The sequence below is a fragment of the Canis aureus genome, chromosome 2 (genome assembly GCF_053574225.1).
Source record: "Canis aureus isolate CA01 chromosome 2, VMU_Caureus_v.1.0, whole genome shotgun sequence".
Lineage (NCBI taxonomy): Eukaryota > Metazoa > Chordata > Mammalia > Carnivora > Canidae > Canis > Canis aureus.
Window position 1 is genome coordinate 64,993,468 of NC_135612.1, and position 22,583 is coordinate 65,016,050.

At 43.9% G+C, this 22,583-nt stretch overlaps 1 protein-coding gene across 2 annotated transcripts in view; it reads left to right on the forward strand.

Moving 5' to 3' along the window:
* Positions 1–3,829: 3,829 nt before the first annotated feature.
* TAPT1 (transmembrane anterior posterior transformation 1) overlaps positions 3,830–22,583 on the forward strand; it is a 64,897-nt gene continuing 46,143 nt past the window's right edge. Inside the window, exons 1-2 of one of the 2 annotated variants that reach the window (XM_077877012.1) lie at positions 3,830–4,034; positions 15,340–15,470. In XM_077877012.1, coding sequence (XP_077733138.1) covers positions 3,845–4,034; positions 15,340–15,470 — 321 coding nt within the window. In that variant the 5' untranslated portion in view covers positions 3,830–3,844. The remainder of the gene's footprint in view (positions 4,035–15,339; positions 15,471–22,583) is intronic. The other variant, XM_077877017.1, reaches the window with a different exon arrangement.

Below are 22,583 nucleotides of genomic sequence, written 5' to 3' on the forward strand. Positions count from 1 at the left end.
ATGGCATGCAGAACTAATGCACAGATCATAAAGTTATGTTAAAGACTAAACGTCTCCAATGTGTTAAGAGTAAAGTTACCGTATTTTAATTCCCTGCATTCAGATTTTAGACCACATTACAAAGTCATTCTGTAATTAAGGATTTCATACTTTTCTACAAATCTTCAGAGTATAGGCATATCGAGCTATTTTTAACCCAAGAGCCCGAGAATCTAAAAAAGGGTTTGCAAGGATTTTATCCTGACATTTTGGAAGTGGCCATGAGGGAAATCTAGTCCAATATGCTACAACAGGAAAAATGAAGCAAAGAGAGGTCACATGTGTTACCCTTAGGTCAAAAGACTCTTTTAACTGGAGAGTTAGAGAGAGTACAGGCTTTCTCTTGATTCAGGATCCTTGCAAATCATCAAAGTACTTGATATTTTGGCACTAATTTCAAACATAGTTATGGACACGTATATATAAAACGCTATTGAGCTAAAATGCTTTGTAGTTGAAAAGTAAAACCTACTAAGTTTAAAGGAAACAGTCACAGGTATCACTAAAGAGAAAGAAAAGGGGAAATTGTATTTTTTTTCACCTCCTACTATAAAATAGGTGGGTATTGCCCTATTTACCAATGAAAGAACCAGTAATATAGACTTCATAAGACAGTTTTCTGTAGCTTGAATCCATGGTTCATGCAGAATGGGTTCAATTTGTTTTGTTTGGTCACAAAATCACAATTATTAAATCTTTATTAGAATATGGAGTTATGCAATGTATTTTTTTTTTAAGTTGTGTATATTGGGGCACCTGAGTGGCTCAGTCAGTTGAGGGTCTGACTCTTGGTTTCTGTTCAGGTCATGATCTCATGGGTTGTGGGATTGAGCCCCTGCCCCTTCCTCTGTCTCCATGCTCAGTAGGGAGCCTGCTTGAGTTTCTGCCTCCCTCTTCCTCTGCCCTTCCTCCCTCTCATACATCTTTAAAAAATAGAATAAAATCGTGTATAAATTTCCATTCTTCTTAAAAATGATATTTTGTGCTTGCTATTTTCAAAATACAATAGCCACATGACAGATATTGCAACCAGAAAGTACAAGAATACACAATTAAAAATATGTGCAATTTTATACTCTTAAATTTATATCAATTATTCATGTATATTAAAATGTAGCTTTGAATATATAAATTCATTTCTTATTTAAGAAAGGTTTTTTAGCTTATTGAATTTTTCCCCTCTCTTGTTTACATGGAAGACTCTCCCCGACTTCTTACTCATGTTCTTCACTTTCCTCTATTAGAAGTATTACCCATGAATAAAGTTATTTCTTTGATCAGCAGCTAGGACAGTGACATGTAAACAGCACACCAGCTCACTGCTTGCTGGTTTAAGTTACTGTAGCTCATTGTCATCCAAATTGTTTTTCCCTTCTACCTTAACTCAGAATGTCATCTGAGGTCTCTTTAACAGTGAGAGTTGTCATGTTTTTAAAATATTCTTACTGTTTTCTAATGGTGGTATTACAAATCTAGGCCTACATCTTTCTTTTTACAACAGATATATATATAAAAAAACCATTATATCTCAACTGCTATTTTCTTCCCTCAGGGAACTGGCTCTTCTGTGCCGTGTAACTATTTCTCACTTGAGATTATTTGTAAGTTAGTATTTTGAAGATTTAGAATACGCATATGAAAACACCCTTTCCTGGATGCTGAATTAAGTTGCAGAAGGTTGAATTAACCCAAAGAAAATAAATTTTTGTATTACAGTGGGATATTTGTTATCTAACCATCAAAACCTATCCAAACGAAGAATAGTGTTAAATGAAAAAAAAGTTTTCTTTATAGTTTTCAAAATGCTTTTTAGTAATGTTGAGTTCATAATGGGTTTGAACTGGTGCAATTTCACAAAGTATTAGATAAAACAGCTCCAGTGAAAAGACCCAACTGATGAGAAGCTCCAAGTCCCTGTCTTCCCATCTTGACACCTTCATACCTAGACTGCCCACAGATGTTCCCTTCCTCTTTGTTATCTAAAAGGATAGGTAGCCTTTGGAACAGTGTTTTTCCTCAGGCCTGATATTGAAAATGAGAGAAACCCATTCCTACGACCGGCTACCTTAGGAAACAGAATTTCAGATTCCTTTCCTTCCAGCTTCTGTTGAGTTAAAAGGCCGGGGCAATAAGCCAATAAATACGGAGGGGCAGTAAATAAGAACTGACATAAACCAGAAACAACAGTCTACTTCCTTCTTGACATCGGAAAACCACGGGATGAGGATGGTATTAAACTATGAAAGATCATAGAATTCGAGCTGTATCTCAAACGCCGTAAAATTTTCAGGGCCTTTGATTTTCAGAATGATTGTGAGGATTCGTCCTGAGCACTTGTTTTTGATTAAGGCTCGGTTTTGACGAAGTGTAACACAACAACACCACACGGAGGATGGTCACCCTAAGGTTCACAACTGTACTCCTGTGCACTCTTCTATTTTACGAAGGAGCCTAAGGACGTTCCAGGGATTGGTTCCCCTTGTTTCCGGGGCGGGTGAGGGGCAGGTCCCGGCTTCGGGGCCTTCCCCGTCCATCCTGGTCCCCCACTAGGGCTCTCCCTTGCCGGCACACTGCCCCCACCTACCCGCTGTTAAATCTGCTGGGTCTGCAAATTCGCCAACTCCTAAGGGCACTAACCAGCGGCCCCGGAACCCCCAGGGTTCTCTGAAGGATCAACAGGAGCCCGGCTTTGCTCTATTCCTACCCGTTTACATCTGGCTGTCGGGTTTGGGTCTAGGCAAGGCTGCGGAGAGCTTACTGCTGGGGGAACAATTACGACTTCACGCTTGCTAACCAAAAGGGCAACAGGCGCGGGAAGGTTCTGAAGTTGGCAGCTCGGCCGGCCGCGGTCGTCCTAAGCAGAGCACGCGGCAACCACGTGGGGGCAGGTGCAAAGGCCCCCCGGGCCCTTCCCTGGAGCATCTTCGCCGGCGCCATCCCTGCGGCGGGTGCGCGGTCTCAGGCCCAGGCCGGAGCCGCGAGGGCCGGTGCAGGGAGAGCGGCCGCCCAGGTGATGGAGCGGGGGCACGGCGGCCGCCAGGAGCCCGACCCCAGCCCTCATCCGGAGGAAGGGTCCAGGGCGCCCGCGGGCTCCTCGGGCTCCCCCCCCCCGCCCTGCCCGAGGGTTTCGGACCGTCCACGGGAGCCCAGAGGCTAGGGAAATGTGACGGGCGACCATAAATATGCAGAAGAGATGGAGTCCCAACGGCGGACGCCGGAGCAGCCGGGGCTCGCGGGGGTCGGGGATCTGGGGCCGGGCCCTGGCGGCCGGGGCGGCGCGGGCGGTGCCAGGACGGGGCGGGCGGCGCCGGCGCACTCCGGGCACCCAGCCTGCAAAAAGGGCCCCGCGCGGGCGGCCGCGCACCTCGCAGACGGCGGGCAGCGTCCGCAGCGAGCGCCGCCCCGGGGCCCCTCCGCCGCCCCGCCGCCGCCGAGCCTCCGCCCCGAGCCCCGGAGGCGGCCGCCCTCCCCGGCCGCGCGGCCCGGCGACATGGAGCCCGGCGCGGGGTCCCGGACGGCCGAGGCCGCCGCGCCTCGGGAAGCCCCCGCGCGCCACGCCGAGGGCCGGAAGAAGATGGCGGCGGCCGTGGCGGCGGCGGCGGCCGCGGCGGCGGCGGCGGCCTCCCACGCGCCGCTGACGCAAACAGCGCGCGCCGGCCGGCGAGCCGCGGATGGCGGCGGCGGCGGCGGCGGCGGCCCGGGCTCCGGCGAGGGGCGGGGCGAGGCCGGGAGGGGGCCGGCCGGAGGCGGAGGCCGGGCGGGAGGCTGGAGGGAGGCGGCGGGGACAGTTTGTTGTGCTCGGAACATGGCGGGCGTCGGCGATGCGGCCGCCCCGGGAGAAGGCGGCGGTGGCGGCGCGGACGGCCGCGGCGAGGCGGAGCAGCCGGGAGGCGGCGGCGGCGGCGGCCACGGGCCCTCGCCGGCGCCCCAGCTCACGGAGACGCTGGGCTTCTACGAGAGCGACCGGCGGCGGGAGCGGCGCCGCAGCCGGGCAGGTGAGGCGGGCGGGCGGGCGGGCGGAGGCGCTAGGCCGCGCCGCGGGCGTGGGGGGGGGGGGGGCATCGCCGCGGCCGCAGCTGCCCCCGGGGCGGCCCGGGGCGCGGGCGCGCGGGGTCGGCGGCCGCTGACAGCCCGTCGGGCGGGGGCGGCGCGCGGCACCGCCGGCTCCGGACGCGGCTCTGCGGGGAGACCCCGGGGCGCGCCCCCGCTGGCGCCCGCCGCCCGCGGAGCCCCGAACCCAGACGCTCCCGGCGGCTCTGTTCCCGCTTCCCGTGCCAAGGTGACTTTCTCGTAGTGTATCTTAAGCGAACTTGAGCCGTAGGAACCTGTTCCCTCGCGCTCCAAATGCGTGCTCCCCGCCGGCAGCTGGCGGCGCGGCGAGGACCGTGAACTTCAGTACTTTTGCCCAGAACGGAAATACCGTCAGCTCTCTTCAAAATGTTACTTACCTGTGAACTTTTCCTAAACCGAAACTTAAGCCTCTTTTTTAAAAAAAAAAAAGAAAATTAAAAAAAAGACAAAGTTGGCCGTATAGGGAAAAGACGCCTTTGTAAATCCTTTATTCGACGACCGCTTTGAAGCATGTTGTTAGAATATTATTTTGTAAGCAGTGGGATTCTGATTTTTTTTGTTTGTTTTGTTTGTTTTTTAGTTTAGGTTGCATTTGTATTTCATGTTATAGTTGCGTGTTAGGCTTAAAATGGGATTCTGAGATACGTCTTTCGGTGAGTAGAGTGATCACAACATTTACGTTTTTTACATGACTCTAAGTTTTAAAACAGCCGCTGAGCCATTAAATTTCTTCCAGAAAAAAAAAAAATTTTTTTTTTTTTTGCTTCTGGTGGGCAGTCGGGGCTCCATTAGCCCTTATTGCCATCAGTTCCTGCAAATGAATGTTAAGTCCTAAAGCTGACTGCATCATTGATTGTACTTGGGTATTGAAAATATAGCAGCACTCAGATCCCAGAAGGTTGATCAGGTGAGATCCTTGTTGAATTTGCCAGTTTTCAGAACCAGGCGCAGGTTAGATTTTGAAGAGGTCTGGGTCTTTGAAATACTGAGTACAGACCGCCTCGTTCCGTCTTTTCCTATTAACCACATAAAAAAAATTCTCGATTCTGTTTGGTTTAGTTGTCCGTTAAATACTTGCTTTCAAGAGTATTTACTTTCTCAACGGGCAGGAAGTAAGTAAGGGTATTAAATCTCTCAGCTGTTTGTTTACTGACTTAGACTTCAATCTTAAAGACTCTCTGATGCAAATGGAAACAAGAGTGGCCAGGTTTCACAACAATGTCTTTAACATATTTCTGAGTTTTCAGGAAAGCCAATATTACAAAAGCCATTTTTGTTGTTTGCATGCATAGAAAATGAAGTTGTCAGAAGTCTTTTGATGAGCACAGATGTTAGACTTTTGGAGTAACCCCTAACACCCCTTCCCTGGCCCTTCCCAAGCCGGGTCTGAATACCTGGTACCAGGGGCTTCCTGAGACTTCACACTCGCATTCTTCATCAACGTGAGTTTCCGAGCGTGGTATAGTTAACATTGTTGAAAATTGGACTTTTAACCCATAATTGCAGAAAGTCTTTATCTGGGAGACACTTCCAGCGCTAGTTGTTGGGATAGCCCTCATGGTTTCCCTAATTCCATCAGTTTTGTTTGAGGAGAGATGATAGTGGCAACTGTCCAAGATCAAGACTTAGGTCTAAGAATCCCAGGACTATTTTCGGCTGGGGGTTATAAGCCAGTGTTATTCCATGGGGGCCTCTAATTCTTTCCCCCAAGTGTCTGTCTCTGCTCTGCTAGTCACACAGCTCTTGCCCCTGCTAGCATCGACTCTGATGCCGCATTGGTTCCAGGCACACCCAGGAGATTAGAATTCTTTCAGCCGTTCTTAAACACCTAGGCTAAGCGGCTTGGCTTCACCTTGCTGTTTTGGCATCGCCCCTTTCTACTGCTCTGTAACCTTTCCCTCTCTAGTGCAGAGTTGAGAAAACTGTTCCCTAGGTGCTGGCCTGGCCAGAGGGCCTTTGAGTGCACCACCTAGTGTCATGTGGGAAGCATTTCTCCCTGAATCAAATGTCTTCCAAGCCTCTGTCTTTATACCTAAGGTGTTACTTGTCCATTAATTTTTTTTTTTTTTTTAGTATAGTTGACACACAATGTTGCATTCGTTTCAGGTGTACAGCAGAGTGATTCAACATCCCTATAGGTTTTTCTGTGCTCACAAGTATAGCTACCATCTTCACCACACATACTTGTCTACTCTTTTTATTCTCGCACTGCCTCTGATACTCTAGTCCTCCTCTCCAGTTTAGGGCAACCTTTGTTTTTCCCTTTGAAAGTCATAATCTTAGTGTCTCAGTGGCCTAACCATCAGTTAGCTCCAAAATTCTCTTTGTTAAATCTCCCAAGGAATTTAAGAGTCTTTTGAATGTTTGTTGGCCTTTCCCAACAACGTAGGATTTCGTGAATGAACATACAGACTAGATGCTTATCAACACCCTCCCTATCTAAGTAAAATAATTCAAGACATAGTACTTGAGGTTAAATCTTTGCTTTATATCTATCTTTGTCCATTTTTATGTTTAGAAAATATACTTGATATTTATTTGTGTATGGGCAGTGTATGGTCACTGTTCTTGGACTCGGTATAGTGCAAAGCTACAGATTCATCTCTTCTGTTTTCTTTTGTCCCTACTCTTAAAAGTACTGCCAACTTCTATTATCCTTTTTTGACTTAAGCTCAGATAATAAGTACCTATTACCATAGTTTTGTATTATTCCCCAACTTACTCATCTGTAAAAGTCCTGAGGGGGAGAATTTCTGTATTACCATGTTCCCATTTAGGAATCTAGGCCCAGCAAGTCAACTTTGGACTAAGAATTAGGCAATCTATTCTTGGCTTGGTTTGGTTGTCAAGTTGCTTTTAGACTGTGTGCTTGCTTAGACTGCTTGCCTAATTCTTTTGGCTCTGTTTCATGGCTCCACTACTAAATAGTTCAGTATCTGAAGTACCTGAGTTGGCTCTAGTGCCCATGGAGACTTAACAGTGGAAGAATTGGTGTAAATTAAGCCTCATACCTACTGGTGAGGACGAAACAATACCTATATGATGCAGGTGTAAGAATATGCATAGGGTGAGGTGTTGCTTGTAAAACAGAAGAGCTTAAAGTAAGGTTAGGGTGGATAGTATCGTGTCTCACTTCAGTAGTGCTGTGGGGCCCATGTTTTTCCTTTTGTTTCAATGGTGACTCTCCACATCTAGAGCTTAATGCTTGTTTTCCGTCTCTTTTGCTGCTTTTCTCTTTCTTTACCCATTTTAGTCCTCTTGCTTTACCTCCATGAGGGAATGAGCAGAGGTGGGAAGAAAGCCTAAACCCCAAAAAGCCCAACTGAGCTCCTTTTCACAGTTCCCACAAAAGACTTCACGTGGGACAAAGGTTTTAACTGGTCAAATTCTCTATGCCCTATTATTTGTAAATTGAAAATTTAAATTCTTATTACAATTAATTTATTTTAACTAAAATACCATTTCATTTATCGATCCTTCTCCTCCATAGAATGTGTTACATGGTTATCCCCATGACCCCAAACTTATTCTAAGGATGGATATTAAAGGTTGTTATTCTGAAATTGTATTCTAGTCCATTTCTCACTTACAAAGGGAAGTAATGATGACTATAAAACTGGGAAGTTACTCGGAGTAACCACAACCCTGAGATAGGTTAAGTAAAATTAGCTTCTCTCTGACACACTGTTGCTCTGCTTTTTTAAAACTCTCACTTTATTGAACTAGTACGTGTAAATTGAGCAATGAAAAGTTATTCATTTTGGTCAGTTCAGTATCCTGGCTTTTCAAAATGTGTAACTCCATCCTAGTTTACCCTTCACAGTTCAGCCCTGGCTGCTCATTTGTGGCCCAGTTTGAGGAATGCTTGCATGAATCAGGTCTTTGGAAAGACTGAGCATTGACTGTCAAATTAGTGACATTCTGATCCCATTTTTAGTCCTTAGCCCTGTGACCTTGTGACCTTTGAAAAAGTCGCTGCTGTTCGTGTCCCTTTTTCCATATAAATGTATAAGTTTATGAATATCCTACCTATTCTTTTCTTCCCTAAATGAGACTATTTGTGAGCAGTTTCAGGATCTTAAAAACTTGAAGGGTACCTTTACTTTTATTTAACTTAGGAAGATAGAATCACTGATGTATTGATTTTGAATTCGCCTTGTACAACGGCATACCTCTGTGTTTGTGTAACAAACTTACGTGTAACATTTTCATATAACCTTAGTAAAGTTTATTACTATTTTACATTATTTAACACTATGGAGATTTGCATGTTTTATAATATTTTCTTTAAAAAAATTTTTTTTAAAGGTTTTATTTATTTATTCATGAGCAACACACAGACAGAGACAGAGAGAGAAGCAGAGACACAGGCAGAGGGAGAAGCAGGCTCAATGCAAGGAGCCCGAAGTGGGACTCGATCCCAGGTCTCCAGGATCACGCCCCGGGCTACAGGCGGCGCCATACTGCTGCGCCACCAGGGCTGCCCTATAATATTTTCTTAACAACCAGTATTACTTTCCAGTTTTTTGATGGTCAGTGGTATTTTAAGGAAAATATATTTAGACATATTACTTACCATTTAAATATATTTATGATTACGCATTACGTTTAATTAATACTTCTGTTTCCTGGGTTCTTATTTCTAAAATGAACTATCCCAGAAGATAATTAAACATAATCTTCTTTTAGGGATGAGGAAGAAGCAACTTATACTATGCTTTTTCTCAATTTAAGATACCAGAACACAGAGCATTTCTGCAGTAAAAGATGAATGTTGATTAAAAATACTCTGGAGGAACTGATTTGGACTTATGATTGGGTGGCAAAGCTTAGTTCTTCTAATGTAGAAGCACTTGTTTATATTATAAATAAATATTTTAAAAAGACGTGCTGACGTTTCTTCTTTGTGAGAGCTAGATAAATGAACTAAAATCGGTTGAATCTAAAAAGTTAAGTCAGTGTTTGGAAAATAAACATTTGGGTTATTTTTATTTTGGAAAATAACTTGTTCTTAAAATATAAAAACAGATGTTTGGCATGACAAATGAGAGTGACTTTTGCTGAGAAGGAATAACATGGCACCACAGTATGGAAGAAGTTACGGTGGACTTAGCAGAATTCTTGAGGGGTGGTACCTGCAAGTTGAAGGAATAACAGTCTTTTTAGATAATTAGCTAGGCAGCTATACCCAGTATCACAGGACAAGTGAGTTCAGGCAAATCTGTAGAATGCTAGAGAACAGTGTTTGAAATAACAAGAACAAAAGCTGAACCACTTCGGAACAGAAGATTAAGTAGCATCCTACAAAGTATATCTATGGCTAGAGAAGGTGGGTGCAGCCGACCGAGCAGCAAGGCTAACTTACTAGCTCAGGCTGCAGGGAAAAGTAAGCCCCTTCTCTTTTGGTAAAGATCAAAGGGCTCTTTCTGGCTGGTTGAAGCCAGGTTAGGGCTAGGTTATCTTCTCTTGTGTGATTGTCCATAGATGGATACTAAATTATGGCATAGAGGAGAAAGCACTCTGACCTCCTGGTCAGAGATCCAGATCCTATTCCCAATTTACATCTCAGCCTCTCAGTGACTTTGGACAAGTGTCTTAACCTCCAGGATCCTCAGTTTCTTCATTTGTAAAACATAAACACATTCTCTGCTCTCCTTAGCGCTCAGAATTGTTGTGAGAATTTTATGAAATACTGGGTGCTAGACCTTTGTAAACTGCCTCTTGGCATAAAGTGGGAGGATCCTAATCCCTTAAGCAGGACAAGTTTTCCAGGAGTGGGAGAGAAGAAGGTAAGATGAAGCTTCCAAAATAGTTCACCCCATGAAGCTTGGTTCTTTTGTCAGTATTGCTTTAATGTATCTTTACAAACCATTCCCTAGCCCATCAGCAATGGTGTTAATTGTATGCAGGCACTTCCCCCAGACTCAGAACTCACTGGGGGCTGGACATTGGGAAGATCAGGATTCGTGGTGCCTGCTTTCAGACAGCTCATGAGCTGGTAAGGGAGCCAACTAGTTAACACTGTAACTTCATAAAAGTAAACCCAGGGTGCTGTATATGAAACACAGAGAAAGAAGAGGACAGGAGTGGTGGTCCCAGTTTTCTAGAAAGTACACAGTGACCCGTCTACAAAAATTACTTAAGACAGTGATAGGCAAAATAATCTAGTACCACCTGCACCCCATGTTCATAGTAGCAATGTCCACATTACCCAAAGTACGGAAAGAGCCCAGATTTCCATCAAGAGATGAATGGATAAAGAAGATGTGGTGTGTGTGTGTGTGTGTGTGTGTGTATTGCTCAGCAATAAAAAAGAATGAAATTTTGCCATTTGCAACAATGTGGACAGAACTAGAGGGTATTATTCTAAGAGAAATAAGTCAGAGGAAGAGAAATACCATATGATTTCACTCATATGTAGAATTTAAGAAACAAAACAGATGAACATAGGGGAAGGAAAGGAAAAATAAGATGAAAACAGAGGGAGAGGCAAACCATAAGAGACTCTTAACTCTAGGAAACAAACTGAGGGTTGCTGGAGGGGAGGAGATGGGAGATGGGGTAACTGGTGATGGGCATTAAGGAGGGCACTTGATGTTATGAGTACAGGGTGTTATATACAACTGATGAATCACTAAATTCTACCCCAGAAACTAAAAATACATAAATGTTAACTAAATTGAATTTAAATTAAAAAATAATAGCAATCTCATGCCAAAAAGCACATACTTTGAGAATAGAATGCCTGATTTTGAATTCTGGCTCGACCACTTTCTTCCTTTATGACCCTGGAAACCTCCTTAACCTCCCTATCCCTTGGTTTCTTCATCTGCAAACTGGATGTAACAGAAGAATATGCCTCATAGTTGTGAGAGCTGTGCAGTAAAAACATGTTTTTATCATTTTGATTTTTTTAAGTACATACTTTAAATTTTTCCATTGTGGAATTTAAATTGGTGTTTATGACTAAGATTCTTGAATTTCTAGAAGTAGAATCCTGACATGTCACTTCAATTTATTTATTTTTTTTTTTTTCAATTTATAATATAGTTAAGACACTTTTGTAGGTATATGCTGTGTGACTTGTTTATAGAAAATTAGTTACTAGGTTAGTTTGTTAAATATACTTATTTGCAACATACCTTTTATCCTTGAAAACAGAATTGCAGAAGCAGCACCAGTAAACATTAGGGAACCACCAGACCAGAATTGGGTAATATGTCAGGTCCTGTGAAATTACTAGTGAAGAGTTCAAGACCTTGTGTCATGCTCTGCACTTGTCATGTGCTTTCATCAAATCCTCTCAGTCCTTTGGCCATCCTGTGTGGATGGCAGGCAGGTTCTAAAACTGCTCCAAGCCTTAGTTTTCTGTTCTGTGAAATTGAACTTTATGACTTGAGCAGGGTCACAGGACTCATGTGTGATAGGATGCCAGAAGCCCCTTTTGATCGCTAATCCCTGCTTTTCTTGTGGATCATAACAAAACTCTTATTATGGTAAAACTCGGTCAACTGCGTCATCACGGAAGACGCCACTGTGGAGGATAATTTTCTAAGTACATAAGGTAGAGCTATCTCTTTTGATTTAATTTTCTGTTTTAAATGTAAAATTCTGTAATAACCTGTTTCTGTATTTCCTTACACAGCTGACATACTAGCAGGCTGGCCAGCTTCCCTCCCTTCCCTTACTGTGAATAATGCAAGCATCCTTGTCCCATACCCCAGGGCACTCCATGGCTGTGCCTGCCACCATGGCACCCTGTCCTTTTAGGGCAGAGGTTCAGATATGTGCTAGGTTACTTTACATTCACTTAGACACACATATACACGACATAGACACTCCTTATCTTCAGTGGCTGCTGCATCCAGTGAGGTGCCAGATCTTGTCATTCTTTCCCCTCTCACTCTCCCGTCTCAGAAAATTCTGTCTCAGTCACAGGCTGTTTTCTCAAGAATCTGGTGTTCTCTGCTTTTGCCACTTCTGATTTCTGATTCTGTTTTTGTTCTCTCTCTGCCACACTCTTCCTTGTGTTTTTTTTTCCCCTCCTTCTCCTCTCATAGTCTTTCAGCAAGTATTTGTTGAACACCTGTGACGTGCTGTACCCCAACGATGCCAAGTGAAGGACAAAACCAACCCCAAAACCTAGTATGGTATGGGTGGAGGGAAGCACAGGGTAGGATAGACGCTGTGCCAAGCCAGTGGAGAAAGGCTGCATTCCGTTTGGAAGACCTGGGGATGGCTTCCCAGAGCAGGCGCCTGTGCGTTTTCACCTGTGGGAAACTGGAAGCGAATTCTTGGGACAACAGACCTTGTGAACTGACTGCCCTGTTTGCAAGACATGAGAAGTAGTGTAACTAGAGAACTCTGACCTAAGAGACTCAGCGGAGGCAGGTGTGAGGCACAACTGAAAACCTAGCAGGGAGCCAAGTTGTAAAGGATCCAGTGTCCCCACTGCTGAGGTGGAGGGCCTGGCCCACAGGTGGCAGCACTGAAGGGGGGCTGGGCTGCTGCTGGCCTGTGAGCATGTGGCTCTGGCTGCCTGGCGGGGCCAGGACTGATGGGAGAAGAGATGGAAGGAGGGCATCAGTCAGGAAGCTTAGGTGGGAACTGTAGGGAGATGAAAAGGACCAAACTCAGGTGACAGATAGAGACGGGGGAGGGAGGGCTAAGTTAATCAATGTGCCAGAGAACGAATCAATGAGACTTAGTGAGGAGAGAGGGCCAGTAGCATCGAGTTTCCGACATACACTGTGTCACTGGCAGTGCACGAGCTAAAGCCAGGGCTGCAGGAGAGGGTGGATTGAAGGGCAAGATCTTGAGCTCCATTTGCAGGTTTAAAGGTGGGGCTGTGGGGGAGCTCCAGGTAGAGTGGCCCAAAGGCAGCTGGGAATACACGTACAGGTTCCTGGGGTCAGATACGGTGACTTTAGGATTCAAATGATGGCTTTAACCTTAGATTGTCCAAGGAGAATATATATATAGGAAAAAGAGAAAAGAAGAAGACACTCCAGGGAATATAGCCGTAAAGAATGGCTGACATTTTACTGTTACTGGTGCTTTGTTAGGACACAGTGACTGGAACACTGAACCTGCAAACGCTTACAGTCAGGTGGAGGGGAGAAGCCACCCAAGACACCCAGTTCCAAAAAGTTGGGCCATTTGAGAGGGGAGCGCTTGAGGGTGGAGGGTGGCAGGAGAGGGGACGGGAATCATGATGACATGACCTTTGGGGCTCACTGGTATCAGCGAAAGGTAGTGCAAGTACAATCTCTCCTGCCTTTGGAGAGGCCTGTTTTTACATGAAAGGATTAGTATTTATGACATTTATTGATATATATCAGCTAAGCAGAACATCCTTTGCTTTCTAATTGGAAACTGAATATATATGCATATATATATTTAAAATTTTATTTGAGAAAGACACAGAGCACAAGGAAGAGGACAGGCAGAGGGGGAGAGAAGGAGAAGCAGACTCCCCACTGAGCAGGGAGCCCAATGATATGGGGCTCGGTCGCAGCCACCCAGGTGCCCCAAGAGTATAATTTTTATCTTTCACTGGTTTGGCTGTTCTTGTTTGCAGCTCAAAAGGCTCTTTTTCTCCGCTTCAAACAGCAGATCACATTCTGTATCTAGCCAGCCTACAGTATATTAGAAAGTTCCCGATCAAAAATTTTACTCTGCATGGATTTGGTGATACCAAGGCCTTCTAATCTGAACATCTATTAATATGTGAGCGATACAGTTCACCTCTGGCGTCCATGGCTTCAACTGTAAACGTCCCAAAAGCATGATGCTGGCAGTGCATTTGACGATTCGGCCTGCCCTGTGCACGGCAGGAGTGGGTGGAAGTCTGCTCTTCTCTCCGTCTGTTTCAATCCCCAGATCTCTCTCGTGGTATCACCAACCCTCCAGAGAGATGATGAATCTGGAATTTAAAGAAATGTGTGCATGCATGTGTGTATTTTCTCTGTACTGTGACCTCGGTACACGAACAAGCCATTTGACCTGGTACTCAGAGAACTAGCCATCTGTTCAGTGCTGGAGGAAGTAAGCTGTCTTAGGCCCACTGAGAGGTAGTAAGTCTCCGTCTGGGTCTTCCTGAGGGCTTCTCAAGGGTGTTTTTGACCACAGGATCTTCCGTATACCTACAGACTTTACATCCTAGCACTCACATAAGATGCAATTCCCTGAGTCAGTCCTTATAAATGAAATCCACCTTCCCTCTTTGTCATTTTTTTGGAGGGAACACCAACACTGCATTTGGTAAAAGGACTACAAGGGCCAGCTCAGAGCAAAGAGGACAGATGGAAACTTTTGGTGTCCTGACTTCTGGAAGAGGGCTTGGCCTCATGGGTGGTAAGAATAGTAAGGTAATGTGAGTTAGGGGTCCAGAAAAGTCAGTGAGATGATGGGTTGTCAGGGAAGCACGCGCAACCTTAGATTCTTATCTCAGAGACTCCAGTTAGAGCCAAGGGGAAAGTACTCAACTTCCTTTGGCCTTACTTTCATTTGAGATGGAATGATTCTGGGTGAATTTGTTCTGGAGGAACAGAGAGAGCCGGTGGATAAATCCAAGGAAAGGGAAGTCTTTCAGATCTTGTTGAGGTTCTACTTTGTATGACTTAGTATGATTATTTTGTTGGTAAGCCTTCACCTAGGGGACTGGCATTTTTTAGATAGTTTTGCAGGCTCTCTGAGACTGAAGAAGGAAGAAGTTGCACTGGTATCAGTGTAGTTCACCCAGGATGGTTTTTGGACCTGAGCAATGCCTGTTTAGGTGACTTGGCTCCCTCTTAGCATATAGAATCATTCATAGGTGTAGATGTATGGATATACGTATATGTATCTATCAGCATATAATATTCATATTACATATACTTGATCTCTACTCTTTTTACCCCTCTTCTGTCTATCAGTCCAGGTCCTATATCACTTATAAGACCCAGGACTGGGTTCTTGCAGACCCTTTTCTAACTGTTCTGGCTCATAGTAATCATTCCTTTTATATTCCTGTGGCATTTTCTCTTTATACCACACAGAGTAGCAATTTTGTCAATAATTTTTGCTGATCATTTGTGTGTAGCTGTTCAGTTCTGGGCACAGAATTATAGTTTGCTTTGTTTTATTCTCTTCTTGTGTTATATATGTATTATCTATGGCCCCAGCTAGCATGTAAGTTTCTTGATAAATACTGTTCTTTTTGTTTTGTGTCATTTTCTTTTCCTGTAGAGCTTTCATTGTTGAGGTTCCTCAGTGCTGAACTAACAAGAGGGTACTTCCTTGAACATAATGAGGCCAAGTATACAGAAAGAAGAGAAAGAGTATACACTTGTATGCGAATACCAAGAGAATTGGAAAAGGTACTATTTTTTTTTTCTATTACCAGACATCATTTTGAAAGTTATGTCAACATGTTAATTATACAAAAATAAATTGTGAACACCTCGAGTTGAGTTTTTAAAATATTGAAAGTAATATGATTATAGGTAACTAAATATATTGGGAATAGGAATTCCCATACAGGAAGAGGTTTTAACCTTGTATTTTTAGTGTAAGTGTTTCTTAACTTTGCTATGTATTAAACTTACCATATTCCCACTTGTGTACCATCCAAGTCACTTTTTCCAAGGAGTTAATCTCTACCTACTCCCTTAATTCTCATCAGTTCTCTTGGGCTAAGAGCAGTATTTTTTTCTCAGTATGACAAATTACTGAATTGTCAGCCCTTTTGAAGGTTTGTTTCCCAGAAAGCCCTTGTATTTAAAAACATTAATGACAGTCTCTTCAAAGAAAAAGACGATTCATTGCATCTTTGTCCTAGAAAACCTCACATCCCAGGGTGAGTGTAGCCACAAGCATAGCCACTGAATCTGTGCAAGCCGTATTCCCTTGGTTGTGTCTTAAGATATGACACTCAGATATGACAGCAAGGCCGCTCTTTTCCCTTTGCATTCTTGCAGCTGGTAAGTCTAAGCAATTCCAAGATTTCTTACTAGAAAGGAAGAATTAAGAAATAATTCAGTTTTGGCTGTACTAGAACACAGTTTCATACTTCTATAGTCACATAAAACTTGTAATAATTTGCTTCCTTAGAATCACACTTTCTTTTGGAGTGGCTGTCAGAGGAATTTTGCTGGTTAGCTCAGTCAGAGTGTTCTAGAACTGGAGGAGCAGTAGACAGGATTGAGGACCCAGCTGTTTTGGCTGCTGGTCTTTTACTTCTGACAGTCAGTGCATCGGTATGGTAGAGGGAAAGGAGTCAGCTGTCCAGTGACACTTTGAGAAGTATTGCTTCACATGGGCTCTTGGTGGCAGATTGCATGCTGAACTTTTGGGGAGTTCTTTGTTAAGGTAGGGAGGGGTGGGAGCAAGCGCAGGCTGGAGGGAGAACAGTCATGAAAATGAGACGGTTGTTGCCTGTGGTCAGGATCATTAACTGTGCTTAGGGTATGATTACATGGCTGCTTTTCTAGGGAGTCTCGGGTTCCATGAAAGAGTCGGTGCCTGGTAGGGGAGATGGAGAAGTGTGGGGCGCTGTCTGCACCTGCTGCCTTAGTGCGGCAGTGCCTTGATTCTGTACATTGGAATTTATTTAAGATTTTGGCCAGGGATGGGGGGTAATGTTTCTTTGGCTTGCCAATAATAATAACAACAACAATAATAAAATTAGTTCTTATGTCTTTCTTTCTTGAACACATTATTTTCAGAGCTCACTTTTTCCTTCCAATGATAAGCCAAGACTGGGAAGCATGAGGATATACTGCAGAGGGAATTGGAGGGAAGTTGGGGCCTAGGTCCTTGTACAGGGCAGTGCCAGCCACAGTCAGGTTTTACCCACCTGCTGTCCCCTGTCTGGATAGTTGTGGATTCCCTTTTTATCTGGGGAAAACACAGAAGTTTGCCTGCAATCCACAGCCAAACTACAGACGCACCCAGGGGATTGCCTCAAAGCAAGAAGTGTGTGTCTGGCCCCTTTTATTACCCCTCACGTGGCAGAAATGATGAGCAGCGGCTATGCCCTTGTGATGGTGAGCTCATCAGAGTCAGGGTTGGTACACACATCCTCTTCTCTTCTCTCGGGCAGCACTGACATGCCAAGCAGTTTCTTGGTAGATCCCTCACAGAAACTTGCGAGCATTTCCTGGTGTCATTGTGAGTCTTGTCTTCTGGGGGAACCGCACACAGGTCTTGATAAGCCTTCACTATAAACCAGAGCTTTTTTCAAACCATGGTGCATTAAGGGACCACTGATGGGATGAGTAACCCATGAGGTAGGTTACAATCAGTTAGGAATTTTTTTTTTTAAAGAAAAGTTAATCAGAATGGCATTGCCTGTAGGAAGGTAAATATCTTGTCATGAAACTTTGGTTTTATTTGTGTGTATATAAGAAGTGTAATGTCAGAAAAGTTGAATTAACACTGCTCATGCACGATTGTAATTATTTTCTAATCCTGTTTCCTATTATGAGGCTTTGGCTTTAGGCCTATTTAGGAACATTTGATTTAGTTTCTTAGAACAACACTCCAGAAGCTTTATTGCTTAAAATGTACAAAAGGTGTCACATTTTTCAATTTAGAGCAATTTCTTCTTAACTTCTCAGAGTAAGTGAAATGTAGAGGAAAGCAGAGTTCAGGGACACCTGGGTGGCTCAGTGGTTGGGCTCAGGGTGTGATCCCTGCCTTTGCTTTGGCTCAGGGTGTGATCCCGGGTCTGGGGATCGAGTCCTGCATCAGGGTCCCTGTGAGGAGTCTGCTTCTCCCTCTCTGCCTGTGTCTCTCTCTCTCTCGCTCTGTGTCTCTCATGAATGAATGAATAAATAAAATCTTTAAAAAAACCAAAACAAAACAGTTCAGTTTCAGTTGAATCACTGGCATAAATACCTTATAACAGGGTAGGTTCTTCTCTAGTGTCTCCCAGGCCTTGATGTTAGGAGTAGGGTTTCACCAGGCTTTTATTACAAGAGTTGAGGGGCTGTCTAGACATTTGCATTGGTAAACTTATTGTCTAATTGGTAATACATAATATATAATACCTTTCCCTGATATAGAATATAGAATACTTCTAATATATATAACACCTTATTCATCTTTTTTTCTTGTTTTTTGGTAAATGCTATGATATTTTCATGTAGCCTTTTCAGGAGGAAAAATTTGACAATTAATGCTTCTACAAGGGTGGCACATGCCATAAAACATGTAGTTAATGTTTATACTTTCAAATTAAGAGAGTCGTCAATTCAGTATATCTTATTGAACTTGTTTACTAATGTAAAAAAAATTCCAGAACTTTTGTGTAATCTTCTCAGTGGAAAAACACATTATACTTGACATTCAAAACACGTAAATTGTTTATACACTCAAAATAGTATTTCCAGTGGCTGGCACTTTTTTCATATTTGAACTTCTCATTCTAATGAAAGGGGATGAAATTTTGGAGTGTTGTGTTGGCTTTAGACAGCATTTCTTTTTTTTCTGCCACAAATCTCTTTTGGCCTGCAACTACACACCCCTTGGGTTCTTGTCCTAGGTCTGTTGCTCACTGTGTGTGATCCGTTTGGGGGCTCTGGTGTTTTCTTTGTACAGCAGAGAATACTGAACTGTACTTCTCTGCATTCTAAACTGAGAGACAGGATAGTGCAGTGGTCAAGAGCATGAGCTCTAAAGCCAGCCTGCCTGTATTTGCATCTCCATTCCACTATTTATCAGCTGCGGGGCCTTGAGTCATTTACTTCTGTCCATTTGCCTCAGTTTTCTCATCTGTATATTAATTGTGGGATGAGCCCTATATCACTGTTTTAAAATACATCATAGTCCTCACCTCAGCAACTTGAGGAATGCCCTGCCCTAGGAGGACAAGAAAAATTTGGGAAGGTTTCTTGTCTCCAGGTTGCATTCCAGGGGATGTCTCCTTGCAGGAGGGGTGGCTGTCATCTGGAGGGCTCCCTGCACAGCAGGAGGTGACCAGGAGGAGTCTGGTTTCCATGTCTCCCCCATGTCCCATTTGATCTCATGTTAGAATCTAACCTTCCTGTTTAACTTGCTGCTAAATTTGACTTTTCTAGCCCAGTAAGGGACATGATTTTCTGACTCTGCCTTCTCTGATTGCTGACCACAGGCAGAAAGAAGCTTTGGGGTAAAACTGTTTTCTTCCCTCTGTCTTTGTAATTAGGCTGTCTTCGAGTAAAACATGTCTCTTTCATGAAGGATTTAGCTGATGGTCAAAAGAGATAGCACACCCTGTCACCCTGACGTTTTCTGTCAGGCCTTCTAGAGTCTGTTCTCAGCAGGCACAGAACTTGGAGCTGATGGTTAGGTCAGACAACCAACACTTTAACTAGAAGCCTTGTGAAATCGGGGCAGGATCACCAGTTTCTTAGGAACTTCCTGGTGAGTAAGTGCTCACTGCTCCGTAGCCCCCATTGATTGGCCGCTTATCCTACCCCTGGCAGCTATTTCTGTGTTGATAAAATGAATAGCAGTTACCACATAAGGATTAGGAACCAGGCACTGTCCCAGGCACTAGAAATGAGTTAGCATTCAGTGTCACCCACTGCCTCACGGGATACATGTTCTCTATCTTCCCAGACCTGGCGGTCCTCTTGGTGTTTGTGCTGCATATGGACCCTGTGGGAACAGTGTATCCTGTACCCCATACAAAATTAACTCTTGACAGAGGCTGTCTGTGTGAATTCACCTGTGTGAATCCCAAATTATAGGAAACAAGAAATGCTCACCAAAGTATTCTTTCAAATTCCCTAATATATTTAAATGCTAATTTAGAGAGATACAGGTCACTCGTTCACTTATTTATTGATTTTGCTCAGGCTTTTTTGAGTACTGTCTATATTCTAGGCACTTTGACAGTGTGCATGTACAGAGCTCAGCCCCAGACTGGCAAGGTAATACATTGCCAGGTGACGAGAAAGGGAGGTTGATTTTGCACCTGTGTTTTAGGGCTTGGCATTGTGAGTGGGTATGCTAGGAAGAGCCAGAGGTGGGAAATTGTTTGGGACAAGAAAGGACAGGTACCCTGAGAGGAGAGGCCAGATCCAGGTAACTGTGAGTGGTCACACCAAGCAGTGGAGACTAGCTATGGGAGGATTTTTAGGAATGCTTTTTCCTATGTAGGTCACAGACTACCTAACAGTGGCTTAAACAAGTTTGCAATTTTTTTTGACTAGTCAGAGGATGGAGATCTCTTTTGCTCCAGCTGATAAATGAAGCCAGCATGGACTTGGACTCCTTTTAATGTTTCCATTTTGGCATCATTGACAAATTGGCTTTTGGTCCTCTTGCTTGCTGCCTTTTAATAGAAGGATGACAGCTGCGACCTCAGGCAATACCTCTGCATTATCACCCAAGAGAAGAGGAAACAGACAGTGCCATCATTCGAATGTCCCTTTTATAAAGAATGTAAAGCTTTCCCAGAAGTGCCCCGGCGCACTTCCTTCTGTGTGTCTTATTGGTGGGAGTGAGTTCCACAGCCATCTGCCACTGCCTGGGAGACTAAGGACAGTGGATGTGATACTTTTCCAATGAAGGGAGAGGCAGACTGAGAATGGTGATTGGGTTAGCCACCCCTCAGAGCTCTGCCTCTGAAAAGTTCGTACAGCAATATTCAACATGGATTAGCAGTAAGAGAAGAGCTCAAGATCTTTCCATGTGCCTAATATTTCTTCAAATTAAATTTATTTATTTTATCTCTTAAGAAATATATGTGTTAAATACATGTCAGGTGTAGGTTGTGATTATTACAAAGCCTTTCCATTACTTTCACATATTTATGTAACTGTTTATTATAAAAGGTAGAACTAAAGCATAAATATGCTTTTGACTTTTCTTTACCTTGTAATTCTATGCTTTTTGGGAATTTTTTCATTGTTATCATAGTTTAATACATTTTTTCAAAGATGGAACCCAATTGCTTAGCCTTTAATGGAGCTGCTCAGTTGCCTTTAAGAATCTAGTAAATTTCCCCAAGCTTTAAATGTTGAAGGTGTAAACATTGCTATGGGTACAGAATATTGTTATTTTTCTCCATAGACTATTGCTATTATTGAAAGGGACAAAGATTACTGTGACATGGGAAAATTGAAAGTCAAGATTTAGAAATGTTAACTTTTCTTCTCAGGTCTACAGGTGATAGACAAATGGCTTGATCAAGGTGTTGAACCTAAGGCTTTGACTTTCTTTGTTATAGATTAGGGGGTTGGACTTGGGCATCTTGAGAAAGCTGATGGTCCGTGACTGAATGAGCTTGCGTTCGAGGAGCAGAGGGAACAGGAACAAATGGAAAGCTTCACAGAAAGGGAAACTACTTAATGTAGGGGAGGAACTTCTGCTTTTTGAGTCCAGGGTGGGGGTAGAGGATGTAACATTTGGAAAAAATAATTCAGTAAATTGTTTTCAAAACAATGAGCTGAAAATATCACAGAAAGCCTTTTCATTGTTTCTCATGTGAGTGTGTGTTAACAAAATGTAGTCACGGCCATCGTTTCACCCTTATTTCAGGAAAACAGTCCTGGGACTCATGGTGAACCTGTATTGAGTACTTACCAAGACCCATGTGTATGGCAGCAGTTTCTTGGGCATCCTGCTCAGTTGCTAATTTCAAGGAAGTGTGTTTGGGGAATCATCCCTTTAAGTTCTTCTCATGTTGCAGCTCTTATCTGTGACATACCCTCATGCAGATATCCCACCACAAGGCTGCTCAGAAGCAGGAAAGCAATGGGGTTCCACATTTCTCAGAATCCAGCATCGGGGCAGCTTAGGCTGGCATTCCTCCCATTCTCTCTGAGGCTTGTTGCCCCATGCTTGGAGTGGTGGTGGCAGCAGCTTCTTCATGCCTCTGCAACAGTCTTAACCTTTCTTAACTCTCTTGGAGGACAGGGTCAGTTTGGCAGCAGCACCAGCAGCCCCCTCCAGAAGTGGAGCTTGGAGGTGATACAGGAGCCACCCGACATCCAGGGCCTCATAGTGTGATGGAGGCCCTACTACCTGTGGGGCATATAGGACCCATTTGAAGCTCTACAGCAACCAGCCAGAGACTTCAGGCTCTACCCCATTTACTGATATAGTTAACTGTGGGCCTATGTTTATCTTTTTGAATCGGTAATTTATTTCTGTCATATTAGCTTTGGAAACAATTTTAAATCTCCCTCTTCCTCTCTCTTTCCATTGTGCTATATCAGGCCATTGTGATCTCTCATTCGGACGATTGTTCTCCTTCACTATCCTCTCTGCTTACTCAGCCTGCTGTAGTGTGCCAATCACTCCCTAAAAAAGTAGATTTGAGCCGAGAAATGGTAAGATGGTGTGATCGTGGCAGGCAGCAGCAGCTAACACCTTTGTTCCTTAGGGTGACTCTCAGATGTGCCGTAGGATTTGAAGGACACACTCAGCGCCATGAGTTACAGCACTGTTTGTTGCCAAGTAAGGGTCTCTGCTTCAAGGGTTGTTGGGAGGATTCAAGA